Source organism: Folsomia candida, unplaced genomic scaffold (genome assembly GCF_002217175.1).
Source record: "Folsomia candida strain VU population unplaced genomic scaffold, ASM221717v1 Fcan01_Sc001, whole genome shotgun sequence".
Taxonomy (NCBI): Eukaryota; Metazoa; Arthropoda; class Collembola; order Entomobryomorpha; family Isotomidae; genus Folsomia; species Folsomia candida.
In genome coordinates, this window is record NW_019091193.1 from 23,256,981 (window position 1) to 23,274,151 (window position 17,171).

The following is a 17,171-nucleotide window of genomic DNA, read 5'->3' on the forward strand; positions in this document are numbered from 1 at the left end:
TGCGCAAATCAAATACGGTTCAAAGTCATGCATATCAAAGTCAACCATATTTATTACGTTCCTTTCTTGACATGTTAATTTTGGCTACTACTCCAAAATCCTATTCTAAATATGGACCGGATAAACCTGAACTTTGTAAATTAGATGATCTGCCATAAACAAGTGGAATAAAATCAATTTATTACTATTCGCCCCGTATATATTAAACATTGTATATATTGAATTGATACCCATCGCCACCAGTTCTTGTCCTTCTATATAATGGAATGAAATTGGATATGCTGAGCAGCCATTGGGACCCTGTATCACACGACACAAACATTTCATCCATGTAGTTCATCTTTATCTAAACATTCCAAATTGGTGTTGTTTTTTTGCACAAACATCTTCAGGTCGAAATTTCATATACTCCCAAAACCAGTCATAGCGAAACTTGGTGATTCTGCCAGGATTGATATGGTCAATTACGCGAAGTGGAAAGAAACGGTGTTTTCCTGATTCGTCCCGACTGTCGCCCAATGTGACATTGAGGTTTCTTAGACAAGCACCTGTAACTTATATTTTCAAACTCGTCGCAAATTAAATGTTTAACCTTTTAAGCATTTTGACCATGTATGTCATGGCGAACAATTTTACACGAAGTGCCGGACGAAAACACAACAATTAAAAAGATCCGTCCTTAGTTACATATATCAATTTTTTACGAAATTTATTAAGTAATTATTGTCGACTTTTAATCACATCGCAACGTTAAAATATTCGGATTACATCCAAAGACTGACTTTTTCTCGAGTCGTGATTTTTAGCCCGAACCAGGGCTTATGTAATTGTCATGTCAGTCGAACTGTCGAACGAGTTAACCAATTTTGACCAAATTTGGTGCAGACATGTATCTGGGCAATGCAACGACCGAGTTAGAAGATGGGTTCGATCAGAAAAGTTTTGAACCGGTGGGGGTCATATAAGTGGGTAGGGTATTTTGCACCAAAATTTCAAAATTGTTGTAGAGAGCTGAAATTTGATACAGAGGTTGCTAATGGCTCCTAATAGAAAAAAATAACTTCAGGTTGGAAAAATTTTAGTCTTGAGGGACCCTATGGGGTGACCCATACTGATTTTTAGAAATTACTTTAAAAAGATGAAATCCGGCACAATGGTACTTAATGGCTTCTAATTAAAGAATATGAAGTTAAAAGTGAGTAAAGTGCAACCAGAGTGACCCTATGGGGTGACCCATACTGATTTTTCAAAATCATTATATCGAGCTGAAATTTGATATGGAGGCTGAAAACCACTGCTGGATAGCACATACATACAGCTTAGAGCTTCAGGATGTTAAAGAAGCCCACTGGTCATGGTGGTCAAGACACATGATCTGTAACTTGCTCAAAAATTTGGGACCAAATAATAGAAACTATCTAACAAACTTTTAACCATCCACAACACGGAAGTTGGTGATATTATGTTGGTCAATTCGGAAAAAAATTTAGAAGCGGGCTCTGACTTATTGAGTCAGGGACTATGTCCCTGACTTATTGAGTCAGGGACTATGTCCCTGACTCGGGCTATATGGAGTCTGCACTGTAGGTTTTATCTATTAGGAGCCATTAGCAACCTCTGTGCCAAATTTCAGCTTTCTACGACAATTTTGAAATTTTGGTGCATAAGACCCCACCCACTCAGATGACCCCCACCGGGTAACCAGTTAACCGATTTCGCCCATCTTCGAACTCGATTCCTAACTTTGTCCAATATGCACATGGTAAAAATTTCAAGTCGGTAGCTTGTGTTTAAAGAGAGTTATCCTGTTTACGGACGGACGGACGGACGGACATGACGGTTCCATAAGCCCTGACTCGGGCTAAAAAGCTGTGGAAATTATTATTTTCGACTTCCATGTATGTCATGGTCAAAGTATTTTCTTGCAAAAACAATCGCCATGACTTTGATGGTATTGGTCCTGCAATGCAAATTTTTGCGACCATGACTAACATGGTTTTGGTCTTTCGATGTGTAAAAAATATGACATGAACACCATGGTTTAGGAAACTTGGTGTAAAATTTTTCTCCATGACATTCATGGTCAAAGTTCATTCCCCATTTTCGACTATAAAATGTAAATGCTTAAAAGGTTAATATTGTTTTACCCAGTTCGACATCCTCTATGCCGTCATTTCCTTGCTTGCAGATTTTAGGATTTGACAGTCCTTTCTCCACCAATAATTTCACCGTTGCTTTGCTTAAGACATAGCCTGGAAATAAATATTAAAAGCATCACAATATTGTGCTTATTTTGTGCTTATGTGCAATATAAAGTGCTTACACTTTCAAATTTAAAGGTAATTTACATCAATTCAATTTCTGAGATATAACGATAACAAGTTTCGAAATGTTTTGTCAACGCACCTGCTCCACCACTCATGTAGCCTTTGAACTCGCATCCCAAATACAGCGTCTCATTCGGGTCGTAAGGTTGCAGAAGGTGCAGCAAGTTTTCCACAATGACGTACGTATCGTCATCCGCCTTCAGAAAAAAGTCGGCACTTTCTAGATAATGGTTGTAAACGTGTGTGAAAGCGTCCCTCGTTTTCCCCCAAAGGTTTATCCGTCCTTCCGTCATGTTCAGGGGCACAGTTGGCAGGGTCGGGTCTGAAATTGCGCAGGTATTTTCTCCACGATTTCTGTGTACCGTAATTCGTAACCAGAATTTTCAATTACCATATTTTGTGCTGATGAAGATAAGAATGTGACATCTCTTTCCCCATGTTTGCTTCACGTATTTTGCTCGTCGCTCATGAGTTCTCGGAGAGGTTAACACCCAACAAAGCAGTCGTTTTGGAGTGATTTGAACTTCATGTGCATGCACTATTGGAGCAGGACCAATATCAAAATTATGCTGTCCAATTATGTCCGCATTATGAGATCCTCTGAAACACAGCAACAATGCAATTCTCTTAAATCCGCCAATTTTCTCAGTTAATTTTGTCACTGTTTCCCAACCTACAAAGTGTTGTACAGATGGGACGATAAAATACCAATTCCAAACCCGATTAAAAGATGGGCTAACCCATATTTTGGAGTGAATTTGAACTTCATCATATGGAATTGTGGATTTTTGTTCAACTAGATTTGTTCTACATAATAATTTAAATCAAAACCACTTTTAGTCCAACACAAAATCTGTGCTTTATTGTCACAGCTGCTGAGTCTTTGGGCAATATTGACTCTGCGTTTAATTTTTTAAAGGGATTACATTTTTTTAATTAGACTTGATTATTGGATGATTCAGTTTCCGCACATGATGCAATGCCTTCAAGTAATTTAGCAAATATTTTCACGGATATGATTATAAATATCATTTTTGATTTAACATTTGCCAATCACTCCAGGATCTGTCATTACGCTATTGTTATTGTGGTTACAAACGAAAACAAAATATAAAACAATTAAGAGATACGATTTATTTTAATCGTTGATTTAACGTACTTGATATTGGTTTACAAAGATTATTTCTCGCTAAGTTCAATTGTTTTTCTATTAACATGCGTAACATTAGCTCTATGCATAAATTATCTAGTGATGATTGCGACCTATGCTTAGAAATCAGTTTTGTTTATTATATTTCAAAATATGTATATTTATTATAAACATCATGAACCGGAGGCAATTTTTTACATCAAAGGGAGAAAAATATGTATTACGGATGAAGAAACCTTGAATTTATTTACCTCGACACGATATTACTTATACGTCTTGTATTTCGCAGTGCGAGAATTGTGTTACAAAAAATACTGCAACCACCATAAATTGGTCCGATTTACAAACCATCATTATTATATTCATTAAGACTAAACTTGACCAGTAAGCATACTGACCAGTACGTTATTACCACGTTTGTCCAAAAACCAGTTTATGGCGTTTTCCCCAAGAGGTTGATACTAATTTCTTCCTACTCTCCCAGAACCATCATGCCAAATTAATCCATGACTGCAATACCAGTGATTCTGTATGCTTAAGAAGACTTGCATGCTTATTGCTTGTGCAATACGATGCAATAATGGGAGAATCCAGAGCCATTTATCAGGCATTTGATCATTTTGTGTGAACTATATCAGAGTGCATAATCTTGACACCTCGCTCGGTAAAATGTTTGTTATTTACACGGCTATCTCTGTAAAATTAAAGTATTTGTCTGCACTATTTGTAATATTGCTTCAATTAGGATCACTGGGAGAAATACATGCTGCAAGTTTAAATAATTTTGTACCACTTCAGACTAATTTTGAAAGTAATAGGGATAAAAGAGGGGACCTCGGAGGACCTTATCCCATGCACACGGTTAGACAAATTCATATACAATATTGGTCTTGATTGTTGATAGAAGGTGTATAAACATTTCGTAATATATATGTATGTAGGTCGACATTATCGAACAGCACGGTTACCCAGTAGAAACACATTTTGTGGAAACTCAAGATGGTTATATTTTGGAAGTACATCGAATTCCACCTTTAGCAAAAAATGACAAACTTCCTGTTCTTCTCACTCACGGGAATTTTCAGTCATCAGCAGAATGGGTTATCAATACTCCGACAAATAACTCTTTTGGTACCAATAAATTTGCATTATATGCATATTGATTTAGCTATGAATAATTAATGACGGGAGATAAAAAAAAACTATACGCAGCCTTCATATTGCACTCTATGGGATATGATGTATGGCTTGGGAACAATCGTGGTAACCCATACGGCAGACGACACAAAAGCTTTGCGACAAATTCTCCAAGTTTTTGGAATTATACGTACGCCGAATGGTTTAGAATTTACTAATAAAATCTTACATGCGCTTTTACATAATGAACACTTTTTACATTTTTAGATTTCACGAAATGGGCCTCTTCGATATGCCGGCAACGATCGACCACGTTTTGAACCAAACTGGGAAATCAAAGCTGAATTATGTCTCTCTGTCGATGGGGCCGGCGGCGTTTCTCGCTGGCCTCAGTCACCATCCGGAGTACAATGGCAAAATTGAATCTGCTGTGCTTATGGGACCAACTGTTTTTATGGCCCACTTTTATAACGGACTTGTCTACTACATGTCATTCCTTTCGCGGTTTATCACGGTATTAGCACTAGGACTTTCCCTTATCTTTTACTTAAAACTGTACCAAGATTGTCGCAAAATTAATCTGGACTCAATCTGTTTGTTGAAGATGTTCCTGAACGCTTTTGGATCCATCCCAGCCATTTCGCCGACATTAGGAAAATTACTAAACGGCCTGCTCCCATATTTGTGCAGTCCGAAAGTCGATATTATTGGAATTTGTGTTAACTGGATACATATCGTGTACGGACAAGATGGGGATTTGATTACTAAGGTATTTTTAGTACAGTTCTGTTGTTTAATTTAGACACTTTCTGCTAATAGTATCGTATTTGTAACAAATATTTTCAGGAGCAAGTCGCACAGGTATTTGCTACCACACCAGCGTCAGGGAGCAGTTTAAAATTGACAAATCACGTCATGCAGCTTTGGCGTTCGAAGGGTTTCCAAGAATATGATTACGGGCGCCGTAAAAATCTAGAAATATATCACAGCGAAACCCCTCCAAGCTACAATCTTACAAAGGCTACCGTGCCAATTGCCCTATTTGTTGGCCTGTACGATTTTATGGGACATCGAGAGGTACGCATTTTACAAAGTATTAATACCAACCCCTCATCATTAAAGGGTTACTATATTTTCTATCTCTAAAAAAATATCTCTCGCTTGTCTTTTACAGGACGCAAAAACTTTGGCAAGTAAACTGCCAACCTTAATAGAGTATTACGAGTCACCGTACAAACAGTTTTGTCATTTAGATTTTGTTTACGGACGTGAAATCGCTGCTCAATTATATTATCATGCCATTGAGATTTTCCAAATAAAGGAAAAATAGTCAAGCACAATAATTTAGTAAAATTGAATAATACTGTAGCAAATTGTTTATTTTTGATCATATAAAATTACTTTAATTGACGACTTTATGCATATCACTACTTTATATTACTGGTGGTCTTGTAGAACGGTGTTAGATCTCGCAACATAGTTTCAACAATTTCTTTCAGCCCGTATTTTGCTTCCCAGCCCCAGTCGTTTTTGGCACAGGAGTCATCAAGCACTTGTGGCCACGAATCAGCAATATCCTGACGGTGATCAGGGAGGTAAATGATTTCGAAGTTTGGAATGAATTTTCTGATCTCTTGCTCAAGTTCTTCCGGTGTAAATGAGACACCTGTCACGTTATACGTCCGTCCAGGCAGAGTGTCGGAAGCCTTGGTCATGAATTCAACCACGGATCTGTGACAATCATCAATGTGCATCATGGGCAGACGTGTGGTGGGTTTGAGGTAACAAGTGTATTTGCCCTCTTTCAGAGCTTGATGGAAAATGTGGACAGCGTAGTCTGGGTTCAAATATAAACTAGTTTATTATGATTAATTGTGGCTTTGTTGTGGACGGAGGACTGAATAAACAAGCAAACCTGTTGTTCCCCCACCAGGCACAGAGTCAGAGGAGATGACCCCTGGGAACCGGAGACAGCGAAAGTCCAGTCCATATTTTGCATGATAGTATTCCCCCAGCAATTCAGCGTGAACCTTGGCCACGCCGTAGATAGTTTTAGGTCGTTGAATACACAAATTTGGGGTCGGGTTTCTAGGTGATTCTGGACCAAAGGCTCCTATCGTGGATGGGATGAAGAGGCGGAGACCGTGCTGTTTGGCAACCTCCATCATATTGTGCATACCTGAACCATAAACATATCAAATCGTATTGAAAACCTAATGCCTATTTAATGACATAAAATGTTAAATAATGCACTCGCCACCAATGTTAACCCTCATTGACTGAGGCACATTCGCTTCAGCAACAGCGGACAGAATTCCAGAAAAGTGAATGATCCAGTCGATCCTGTGATTGACTACGATTCTTTCGAGATTTTGAAAGTCAATGACGTCCAGAAAGATGGATGGACCACGGGATGCGATTTCCGAGGAAGGTTTCCTGATATCCGATGTGATTATATTCTCCTTGCCATACTTTTCCCGTAGAATGACAGCAAGACCGGAGCCCAGTTGGCCCAAAGAGCCTGTTCATCATTGAATGATTTGCATAAAAACATTACATTATAAAACAAAATATTAAATTTACATGTATTTTCCCATCCTAAATGCTTTACCCGTAATGAGGATGCGTGGCGACGTCTGTTCTGTGCTAATACTTCTGGTGGTTGAGCGAAAATGTCGTGCAATGTTTTTTCCATACTTGTAGAAAAGTGACATGGATGAAAAAAGCTTGATTTTCTTTAAAAGTGTCAAAGCTGAGAAGAAGCTTTAAATTTAAAATATTTGAAATATTTACACTACTGAATTTTAAGTCTGATTGAATATTGCAAAACATGTGTGACAAATAAACAATGCATAATTGTTGGGTAACTGTTGTCATAGTTCATTCCTATTCAAAAATCTATATTTTGGTCGACTCGATACATTATTATCGACCAAAAATACATAACTCACATCACTCGATTTACTTATATGCTACTTCAATATTAACCCTTAGCCATGGGAGACCGTTTTAAAACGTTTTAGACTTTTTGCTTTAATTCGGGAGACCGTGAAAAGCCGTTCACAAGAAAAGTCTCTGCCTTCGGGGTCAACGGCTTTTCACGTTTTCACGTTTCCATGTCAGGTGCGGGACAACGGATATTTCCGTGGTAAAAATTATTTAGCTGATTCGGGAAACGGCAAAACACGTTGGCACTAAAAACTAAAATTTTTAGGGCCTTGGATCAGAATCGTCCGTGGTAACACTAGGTCACTTTCATATAACTTCGCCCCTGCTTTGCATAGGATGGGTTGCATGCAAAATTTTTGACTCTGGTTCACTAACTGCTAAAACTATTCAAGAAATTTATAACGGAAAGTTATTGAGGCCAAAGCACACCCATCTCGTGTAATCTTGGTTTGCCAGGACATGTTCATTTTTGCTAAATTTCAACGTTGATGAAAAACTAGTGGGAGAAATTAGTTTCGGGTTTTTCCAGAAGCTCGACAAATATTTTGGTTAGTGCACCAACTATCTAAGATAATTTATAAAGGTATATGGGATCATTTAAGATACAAAATATGAGGTAAAACTAGCTTCGCCAATAATAAGGGGTTATATACACCTTTTATCAAACTCATCAATTATCAAATTAATCTCCTCGTCTAGATTGAGTTCTTGGCTGCATTAAAAAATTAAAATATACCAAATGTACGCATAAATTTAGTAAGAACTTTTGATCCAAGTAAGAAAAACCCCTTATGCACATCCACAAACATGTGTGGTTTGGGACCAATAGCTAAATTTTACAAATGTCTTGAGTAGTTTTGCATCCCAAAATCTTGCACCATAGACCATATTTAGTTCATCATAATTCTCTAATTATAATGCAACTTTGCTTTACAATGTTACACTGTAAAATTTTAATACTCATCAATTTAAGTACCATATTTATTGACGTTGTCCCGCAGCTAATTTTCTCCTAACGTGTTTTGCCGTTCTCCCGTATTGAGCATTTATAAAATCCTCCCGAATCTAAGCAACTCATATGATAAAAGTCTCCAGATTTAGAACTTGTCAGATTTTAATTATTTTTTGGCTTCCCGAATGATCACAATTGTGGTCATCGAAACGCCCCGCAGCAACGCCAAACATAGTTACCGTTTCTCCTCGGCTAAGGGTTAATTTACAAATTTAGAAAAAATGTGCTTCTGAATTAATTTTCAGTCGGGGCCTATAATCATACTTTCTACACTCAGGAGCAAGTTCTCGATCGAAGCATAGAATTTCTGAAAAATCATATTTATTTAAGGGATACACTAAAATAACAATGCGAGGATGGAAAGAAGTCAAATTGTACATATTTATTTAATTTTTATGCAAAAAGGACAAGCTATTTCGACAGTGCATGCACACATATGCATAGTGTATGCAAATATCGTACTACATGATCATCAAATCCCAATGTTAAGGATTAACAGGATAGGAAATATCTAAAAATAGAACGTGGAGCACTCGCATAGCAAGTAAATATTTTATTTTGCGTTCAATTTGTACTAAGTGTTTACTTTGTATTTGTACCAGTTGCACTAGAAATTAAGGTAAATCTATAAATTATGTAATCAATGTCTGATCCTAAATAGTTTCTACATCTGCAATATGAAAAGAATTATGATCTTTTGGATTAGGTCCAGAAATCTAACTACATTTCCATTTTACATACTCAACTTCCGACCAAACCCAAAGTACATATCCATTCATTACTAACTTATTGCGCTTACAATAAAAATATTGCTTACTCATTTCTTTGCTGCTGGTAAAAAAAAAGTATGCGTACAAAATTAGATTGATTGTTTTGCAAATCAATGTATTTAATTTGTTTTTCTTTAGCAGTTTAAGAAATTGGTTTAGATATGGATAAGAAGTGTTCCGTGCTGCAAGTGCTCTTGGTGCTTGGTGCGTTCGTGGCAACTTTTGCTGACCCACAGCAGCAGCCGTACCCACCACAGCAACAATACCCTCAACCACAATATCCTCCGCAACAATACCCCCCACAACAATACCCTCAGTACCCTCAGCAACAATATCCACAACCTCAATACCCACTGCAAGGACAGGGCGGACAGGTGCCATACCCACCACAAGTGCAACAACCTGCAGCTGTACCACCCCACGAAGGTAGGACAAGATAACACATTTTGTTAATATCTTATACAGACACTTATCAAACCATCATATTGAAATGTACTGAATTCATTCTCACTCGTCAAAAGGGAGGAGTTGTGTCAGCAATTTTGAATGCGATGGAGGCAACACGGTGCTAACTTGCGACAAGGGAAAGTGCATATGTCCAGCTCGTCCCCAAATACATTGGACACGAGGAACGCATCAGCTGAACACCGTGTGGGACTCCACCCTTCGAAAATGTCTGAGCATCAGGAATTCTGCCTGTGACATCCACAACCCAAAGACCGTGTTCTGCACTCAAGGTCTGGTGTGTCGACCGGGAGCAACGAAGGATGGGTTTGGCCTCTGTATGAATAAAGTCAATAAACTGAACGTTGGTTATACAACAATTATTTTCGGTATGCTTATCTCATACTGGTTTAGAGCTACTGCTATTTAGAAGGAATGGACTTGTGTATTTAATGATTATATTGAATCCGAAATTGATGGAATGTACAATAAAAACTATAACGTTGTTTAGGGCCCAATTTTCAAAGGCGTGAATTTTTATCCACCATATTACAAACGAATATTCTTTCATTTATGCATAAGGACTTGTAAGTAAATTTTTAAATCTGGGAGCACACTCTTAAAGATTTACCACATCAAATCTATACATGTAAGTATTGTACGATTTAAATATTATGTGATTTATTGAATCAGAAATCCTTCGTGGTTCGGATAAAAAATATCAGCACTCAGATATTGCCCTTGATCGCACAAATGTCCGTATAGTGTTGTCTGCTAATGACCAGGTGGTATTAACATGCTTTTACATATGTTTGCCATTCATTTTCGAAAAGATATTTTTGATACATTCAATTGGTACGTTCATATCTTGTCCAAAATTATCAAGCGACTCGTTTGATAACAACCCACGTAATAATGACGCGAGACACACTTACTTGTCAACGTGCTTACCCCATATGCATACATCAAAACAATGCATGGAAACCAATGCTGAATGTACACAATAGCCTCGATGTAAGTAACGCTGGAACGCATAATTGTTGCTTTTATCAGGCGAATTTAATACAAGGATTCCCAGCCTGACAGGCTTATCCATTCGAGTTTCAATCCCTGTAATTGATCGCTTTATTCGACTTGCGCAATACTCTGAATTTACATCACTATCAGCAAAAGTAGGCAAAGTGGTCACAGAAATTAAATTGGGAAAGCCCAGTAGCTTGACAAATCTTGTGAATTACAGATTCAAAACTTTTCTATTCCGAAACAAAACATGAAATTTTTCTACGGCTTGTTGGCTTTGTGCCTTCTTGGCGCATGTAATGGCAGCCCCGCAGTTTCTCGCCAATTGCAACCACGCGGAGTAGTTACTCCCATCACTCGTTGTGGTATGTGACAAAAATTGCATTGTTTGTTCTTAAAGAAAAGATGTCATTTTAATTTGCAAATTGATAATTTTTTGAAATTTCCCTTTCAGGCGGTGTTGGTACTGTTGGAAATATGATAAGATATTTTTTACGCAGTGTAAAAAAAAGAGTCAGTTAGAGTTTTTATGTTGACTTAAATTCTTGCTTTCTCAACAGGTACACTGGTTGAGCTTCGAATCAGTAATTGTGATGGTCGTTGCAATTTTATTGCCGGAACCCCTTATGAATGCGAAATGGACTTTTTGCCATGTATGAATATTTAATTAAATCTTAAAAATCAGGCAAATATACATGTATATGTCTAATTGCAATTAGCTGGAGCTGCGCCGGCGCTGATCCTCGTGGTAGACATCTGCGTTCTGACCGGATTTTGTTGGACTGTTCTTGAAGCAGAAATTCCCAATTCCAGTGTCCAGCCAGGATTTAAATATACTGCGAAATGTAAGTATCAATTTTTTTTTTTTTTTTTTTGAGCAAAAAAGCTTTTTAAGTTGATAATGCGCACAATAATGTAAATGTATTTCACAGATACGATCGTCCCCAACGATATCTTCGCTGGTGAAACATTGTTATTCAAGGCTCATCTTATTCGAGCTGGGATCCGGCTTGAGGAAATTTGCGTCAGTGCCGAAATTGAGGTCTCAGCACCTGTAACAGCTGCACCCCAAATTTAATTTCATGGAACGGCTTAACGTTGGCAAAAATTATTGGTATTTCTTCAATTCGGAAATAAATAATAAATAAATTCGAGACTTAGCTAAAAGTATATCAAAATATCATTTATAATTAAAATCGTCAATTGGACTGGCGTTGTTTAGTTACTTATCTAGCTTGTACACCTGGATGTATGACATGCATTTATTGGCATCATTGATGTCTTTGTTTCATTAATTTGAGAATCTCAAATTGAACGCATTATGCATTATATGTTGTTTTTAACAACAATTAAATTATTCACATATTGCAATTTATTTAATGCTAATTATGTTAATGTGTCAAGCTTAAATAATATTAATTTCAATAGTCAGATTACACTTGGCAAACATTTAACTTGTGGAACCAACATAAATCATTCCTAATCTGACAGGACAAAACACCGGTGTGATTCCCCGATTCACACTTGATAAATTCGGCTTCGCTTTCTGTGGATCACGTTACTTTATGCCAACAGTTTACATTACATTGGTTGTGGTCACACTGAAATTGGGTTAAAAAAAAGTCCTCTTAGCATAATGCAAGCGTTTTCATTTGTTTTTCTAATTCTTTTTGGGGCCGCATTTGGCTCGCCCCCTCTTCAACTATCCCCATTTACCGGGTTCCAAGAGGACATTTCTCCTTCTAATGGAATACTTGCGGGGGTGCGTCTCTCCAAAGATTTAGTTCCATTGCATTACGATGTCCAAATTCGTCCAATCATCAACCTCCCTGTGGACGACCCTGAACAATTTACTGCACCCGGCGAGGTCACCATACGACTCCGTTGTGTCACTCCCACCACAAACATTACTCTGCACTCAAATGACATTGATATTCATTATGACGATGTCACGGTATAAATAACTACTAATATAGATTAACATAAAACTAAATATTATTAATACTGCTAATTCAGGTACGAATTGTCCAAACCAGTATTTCCATCCGAATTGTCACTCACACGAACGACTCGTCAATGTCGACTTACTCCATGCAACTAGAAAGCAGTCTGGACGCCGGTCTTGAGTACGAAGTATTCATCCCCTTTACGGCTAAAGTGGGCAACCGACTTTCAGGCCTGTACCGAAGTAGTTATTTGGATGCTGCGGGACAGCAAAAGTAAGTTAATTCGTGGACTATTTTATTTTATTGAGTGCACATTTCATATCATCGTCTCCATGAAATTAATAAATAGATGGCTTGCAACCACGCAATTTCAATCAATTGGGGCACGACAGGCTTTTCCTTGCTTCGATGAACCTGGGTTCAGATCTACATTCAACGTAACTATTGGTCGGGCGGAGGGTTATCATAGCTTAGCAAATGCTCCCCTCAAAGAAACCGTTCCAATGTGAGTACAAATTGTAAAATTCTTATTCGTAAGCTATCCTATGCAATGTATGGAGGATTACGATTTGATTCTGATTATTTTATTAGTCCCGGAATGGAAAACTGGTTTTGGGATATTCATGAGGTTAGTTATTATTTATTTAATATGTAATGATCATCTCATTTTGATGGTATTAAGATTTTGAAAATTGCAACGCAAGGTAACTGTCAGCATGCCAACATATTTGGTTGCAATGGTCATATCAGATTTTGTCTCAGTAGACGCCCCAACAGGGATCAGCACTTATGATGTTAAGGTAAATTACACAATGATTACTTGTGTTTTAAACACTTGCTCGGCTGACTGGGAATTTTTAATTATGTGATATGCTATTTATTGCAAAGAATTAAGTAATTTTCTCGTTCTGATTAGATTTGGGGTCCTCCCACTATTACAAACAGTATCACTGCAGAGTTCTCAGCAAGATCGGCAGGTACACATCTGGCTACTTTGTTTAATTGGCAAAGCTGTAATCACCGTGTAATATTCTAGCCCAAATTGTGTCATTTTTCGAAAATTATTTGGAATCTCCGTATCAATTTTCAAAGCTTGATTCAGCAGCGATTCCGGATTTTGCGGCAGGGTGAGGATATTTTTTCTGCATTTTCTACGAACTATAAGCTATTACAAGTCAAAATGTTCCATTTTTTATAGAGCTATGGAGAACTGGGCTTTGAATACATATCGCATTGCCTACTTGATATATTTTGAAGGAGAGTCGACCCAAATGGAACAGTGGCGAGAAGCCGCCGTCATTGGTACCTTTTTCATGTCACTTGTAAAATGCAATACAAATTAACATTCGCTTTGTTTATTTCTCCACAGCCCATGAAATTTCGCATCACTGGTATGATAAATACATATCTTGTCCCATTGGTATTGTACAAAGCTGACACATCTGCAAATTTTTAAACAAATATTGAATTGCCATTTCTGAAGTCGTTGTAGTTTTTTAATGGGCAGAAATCGACAGATTACGTGCACCTATTAAGAATTTACGGTGGTGTAGAAAACTATGTATATTAGATTATAATTAAATACAATGAGTGACACCTCTGCTCCACAGGTTTGGTGACCTTGTTACTTGCAACTGGTTAGTACATGAGCCATGATGTCTAAGCGAATAAAGCTGATTTTGTTTAAAGTAGGTTTTTGTTAACAAATGACGTTAAATTAGGTGGAATGACATCTGGTTGAACGAAGGCTTTGCCTCGTACATGGAGATTATTGGAGCCGCAAGCGCCACAGGCAGCGATTTTGATGCAATGAACCGATACCCAATTGATAAGATTCAACTAGCCATGGATTTTGACGCCGGTGCAACCACTCAGCCTATACGAAGCAATGTCACTGATGAACTGGGGGGCATACCAAGTCGGATCATATATGAAAAAGCGGCCTCAATTATAAGAATGATGCAAAGTTTCCTGGGTGAAGCCACTTTTATTGCAGCGATTAGAAACTACTTAGATAAATAGTAATAAATACTACAAAAACGAATATTTCAAAAGGATAATTACACGAGTATGTATTTACATGAATAGTGCCTACGACAATACGGTCCAGGACCAATTATTTGAAGAACTACAAGCACAAGTGGATATCGATGGAACTCTGACGCAATATCCGGTGAAGGCTGTTCTGGACTCTTGGACCCTTCAATCAGGATTTCCCATAGTTACTCTCTCGTGGATTGGAGGGAGTGCTGTCCTAATTTCTCAGGTAAAATAATTTGCATATATTTATTTTACATAACAAATGTGTATGGATTTTAACTTGTGTTCGCATTTTAATTGGACCTCGTGTTTTATCAAAGGAAAAATTCCGACTTTCTCAACAACAAAGAAATGCTAACAGCACGCAAGCCAATGATTTGTGGTTCGTCCCAATCTCATATGCTACGAAATCTAATCCAGACTTTTCTGACACAAACTGGAAGCCAAAGTTTTGGTTGGATAACTCAACTGCTAGCGCAACGCATTTGATTTTTGGAGCCGGCACGGACTGGATCGTTTTAAATCCTGATGCCAGAAGTTAGACTATTATTACAAAGGCGCATAATTTGGCACGCTAAAATGTATTATTTATTAATTATCCATACTATCTAGGTTACTATCGAGTCCTCTACGACGCCCATTTCTTCCAATTGATTAACGTCCAATTACTGAGTGACCATTCCGTGGTAAGCCTTGCGAGTAGAAGCCAACTCATTGATGACTACTTCAAGAGTGCCTTTGCAGGTTTGGTTCCATAAATTAAGTTAAAACAAGTCATGGATAATACATGTACGTAAGTCTCTAAGTTTAAATAGGTTACGTTCCAATCGAGGAAGCCCTTGAGCTTACTAAATATCTTGAAAACGAGGCTGAAAATACCGTATGGACAACAGTCTTCAATAATCTTAGGACTCCAAACCGACGAATGATTGACACTCCATTTTATACAAAGTTTTCGGTTAGCAAAAAATCAGAGCATTCATTTATCTTATCATTAAATTTTGCTACAGCACGTACATTTTTATTCTCTCCTTCTGTAGACCTACATGCTGAGCAAAGTCACCCCCGCCTTGACCAGAATTGGATGGGAACAACTACCATCAGACCGTCCGGTGACCATCATTCTTCGAACTCAATTACTGGATTGGGCCTGTGCCCTTGGTTCCCCACAATGCACTACTCTTGCTGAAGATTACGCTATAAAGTTGGCTGAGGGCACCGGGTATAGAAATACTGCGACATGAAATCTTTATTAGCAGTAATGTTAATTTATTAGGATGTGAATTTATAGGAATAATACTCTTTTCAGGGTTCCTGCTGACCTCCAGCCCATGATTTTCTGTAAAGCCGTTAGTATTTCAGACTCCCTCAATCTTCCGGGAGAATTTAGCGTCAAAGGATTCCTCTTGCAGCAATATCTTGGAGCAAGCAGGGCAGAAAGATTTACAGTTTTCATTAATGCTTTAGCTTGTGATGCCCCCAGCTACATTTTGGGGTACGTCAAGATTATCATAATTGCTTTATCACGTGTATTTAAGAAGTTTCAGAACGTCTAATCTCAAATGTGTATATAGCTGGCTGGAATTGGCGACATCGACGTCGTCACCTATCACTACAGCTCACGCCGTTCAGTTGATTCAACGACTCACAGAAAATCCAGTGAATCGAGCAATGATCATTAACTATTTCGCGAACGATCTCGTACGAATTATTGCCGTGTAAGTGGTCCTGAATGTATTCTCATGTTAACCAATCTTACATGTTTAAGAATTTATACATTTTTAGACTTGGAGAGAGTTCTGTAAGTAGCATGGTATCATCAATGGCAGCGTATACGTCTGAAACCACTACAAGTGCACAGGTATGTAATGCAAAATCCTATGTCATGCCTAAATTACGTGACATATTTACATTAAGTAGAATATAGAGGCACCTTCTAGCCAAGTACATTGTGTATACTTCAGCTAATGACGGTGACTTTGTTTCAGTTGAGGAGCTTTATTGAGGTCGCATTGGAGGTGGTTACCGACGGAAATGTGAGATCATCGCTCACCGCTTCAAGAACACAATTAGATGCAAATGCAGATTGGATCGCCACGTGGGGTCCTAAAATTGACACTTGGCTTGACTCTCAACTTTCACCGGAATAGTTGTTGCATGTCAGTTTATGTAACAAGTCCGAAACAAAATTGATGTTTCATAAATAAGTACTGGTATTCAAACAAAGGTGTTTACGACAAATACAACGTTCATATTAATTTCATTTAAATAATAAAATGGCGGATTTTTCAATTGTAGTAATCATTAATTCAAATTGTATTCAGTCAATTATTAAAATTCAAAGTCGGCTAAATTCGAGTGAATGATGTAAAAAAA

The 17,171-nt window shown here is 37.8% G+C and overlaps 6 protein-coding genes across 13 annotated transcripts; 4 read left to right on the forward strand and 2 right to left on the reverse strand.

The window, feature by feature from the left end:
- Window positions 1-34: 34 nt before the first annotated feature.
- On the reverse strand, window positions 35-3,301 carry LOC110844649 (glycoprotein-N-acetylgalactosamine 3-beta-galactosyltransferase 1). 3 transcript variants are annotated; one of them, XM_035847967.1, is made up of 7 exons: window positions 3,005-3,261; window positions 2,719-2,927; window positions 2,407-2,649; window positions 2,148-2,252; window positions 385-554; window positions 231-300; window positions 35-149 (listed from the first exon to the last, which is right to left on the reverse strand). In XM_035847967.1, the coding sequence occupies exons 1-7, from the start codon at window positions 3,097-3,099 to the stop codon at window positions 106-108; spliced, it is 936 nt and encodes a 311-aa protein (XP_035703860.1). In that variant the 5' UTR covers window positions 3,100-3,261; the 3' UTR covers window positions 35-105. The 3 variants fall into 3 exon arrangements, with proteins under 3 accessions (XP_035703860.1, XP_021946595.2, XP_035703852.1); XM_022090903.2 differs by having other exon boundaries at window positions 35-300; window positions 3,005-3,301; XM_035847959.1 differs by having other exon boundaries at window positions 35-300; window positions 385-548; window positions 3,005-3,267.
- A 291-nt stretch (window positions 3,302-3,592) lies between these two features.
- Window positions 3,593-5,957, forward strand: LOC110844662 (lipase 3). Of its 2 annotated transcripts, XM_035847945.1 has the most exons (8): window positions 3,616-4,141; window positions 4,223-4,338; window positions 4,419-4,608; window positions 4,690-4,804; window positions 4,882-5,128; window positions 5,219-5,383; window positions 5,461-5,691; window positions 5,789-5,957. In XM_035847945.1, the coding sequence occupies exons 2-8, from the start codon at window positions 4,330-4,332 to the stop codon at window positions 5,942-5,944; spliced, it is 1,113 nt and encodes a 370-aa protein (XP_035703838.1). In that variant the 5' UTR covers window positions 3,616-4,141; window positions 4,223-4,329; the 3' UTR covers window positions 5,945-5,957. The 2 variants fall into 2 exon arrangements, with proteins under 2 accessions (XP_035703833.1, XP_035703838.1); XM_035847940.1 differs by having other exon boundaries at window positions 3,593-4,338.
- Window positions 5,958-5,974: 17 nt separating this feature from the next.
- LOC110844668 (L-threonine 3-dehydrogenase, mitochondrial) lies at window positions 5,975-9,356 on the reverse strand. 2 transcript variants are annotated; one of them, XM_022090935.2, is made up of 4 exons: window positions 7,226-9,356; window positions 6,872-7,135; window positions 6,530-6,793; window positions 5,975-6,451 (listed from the first exon to the last, which is right to left on the reverse strand). In XM_022090935.2, the coding sequence occupies exons 1-4, from the start codon at window positions 7,326-7,328 to the stop codon at window positions 6,042-6,044; spliced, it is 1,041 nt and encodes a 346-aa protein (XP_021946627.1). In that variant the 5' UTR covers window positions 7,329-9,356; the 3' UTR covers window positions 5,975-6,041. The 2 variants fall into 2 exon arrangements, with proteins under 2 accessions (XP_021946627.1, XP_035703842.1); XM_035847949.1 differs by having other exon boundaries at window positions 7,198-9,356.
- LOC110863436 lies at window positions 9,286-10,306 on the forward strand. 4 transcript variants are annotated; one of them, XM_022112746.2, is made up of 3 exons: window positions 9,286-9,409; window positions 9,484-9,771; window positions 9,867-10,306. In XM_022112746.2, the coding sequence occupies exons 2-3, from the start codon at window positions 9,507-9,509 to the stop codon at window positions 10,217-10,219; spliced, it is 618 nt and encodes a 205-aa protein (XP_021968438.1). In that variant the 5' UTR covers window positions 9,286-9,409; window positions 9,484-9,506; the 3' UTR covers window positions 10,220-10,306. The 4 variants fall into 4 exon arrangements, with proteins under 4 accessions (XP_021968438.1, XP_021968436.1, XP_021968437.1 ...); XM_022112744.2 differs by having other exon boundaries at window positions 9,292-9,420; window positions 9,487-9,771; XM_022112745.2 differs by having other exon boundaries at window positions 9,299-9,420.
- A 612-nt stretch (window positions 10,307-10,918) lies between these two features.
- On the forward strand, window positions 10,919-11,986 carry LOC110863086. The gene is made up of 5 exons (XM_022112319.2): window positions 10,919-11,174; window positions 11,264-11,272; window positions 11,370-11,462; window positions 11,529-11,654; window positions 11,742-11,986. The coding sequence occupies exons 1-5, from the start codon at window positions 11,060-11,062 to the stop codon at window positions 11,885-11,887; spliced, it is 489 nt and encodes a 162-aa protein (XP_021968011.1). The 5' UTR covers window positions 10,919-11,059; the 3' UTR covers window positions 11,888-11,986.
- Window positions 11,987-12,347: 361 nt separating this feature from the next.
- On the forward strand, window positions 12,348-17,103 carry LOC110852754 (aminopeptidase N). Its single transcript, XM_022100864.2, has 20 exons — window positions 12,348-12,763; window positions 12,826-13,028; window positions 13,105-13,260; window positions 13,347-13,383; window positions 13,460-13,555; window positions 13,672-13,732; window positions 13,792-13,882; window positions 13,954-14,057; window positions 14,125-14,146; window positions 14,366-14,392; window positions 14,477-14,776; window positions 14,844-15,021; window positions 15,116-15,332; window positions 15,408-15,539; window positions 15,611-15,753; window positions 15,836-16,017; window positions 16,105-16,290; window positions 16,370-16,513; window positions 16,581-16,656; window positions 16,784-17,103. The coding sequence occupies exons 1-20, from the start codon at window positions 12,446-12,448 to the stop codon at window positions 16,943-16,945; spliced, it is 2,835 nt and encodes a 944-aa protein (XP_021956556.1). The 5' UTR covers window positions 12,348-12,445; the 3' UTR covers window positions 16,946-17,103.
- The last annotated feature ends 68 nt before the right edge of the window (window positions 17,104-17,171 follow it).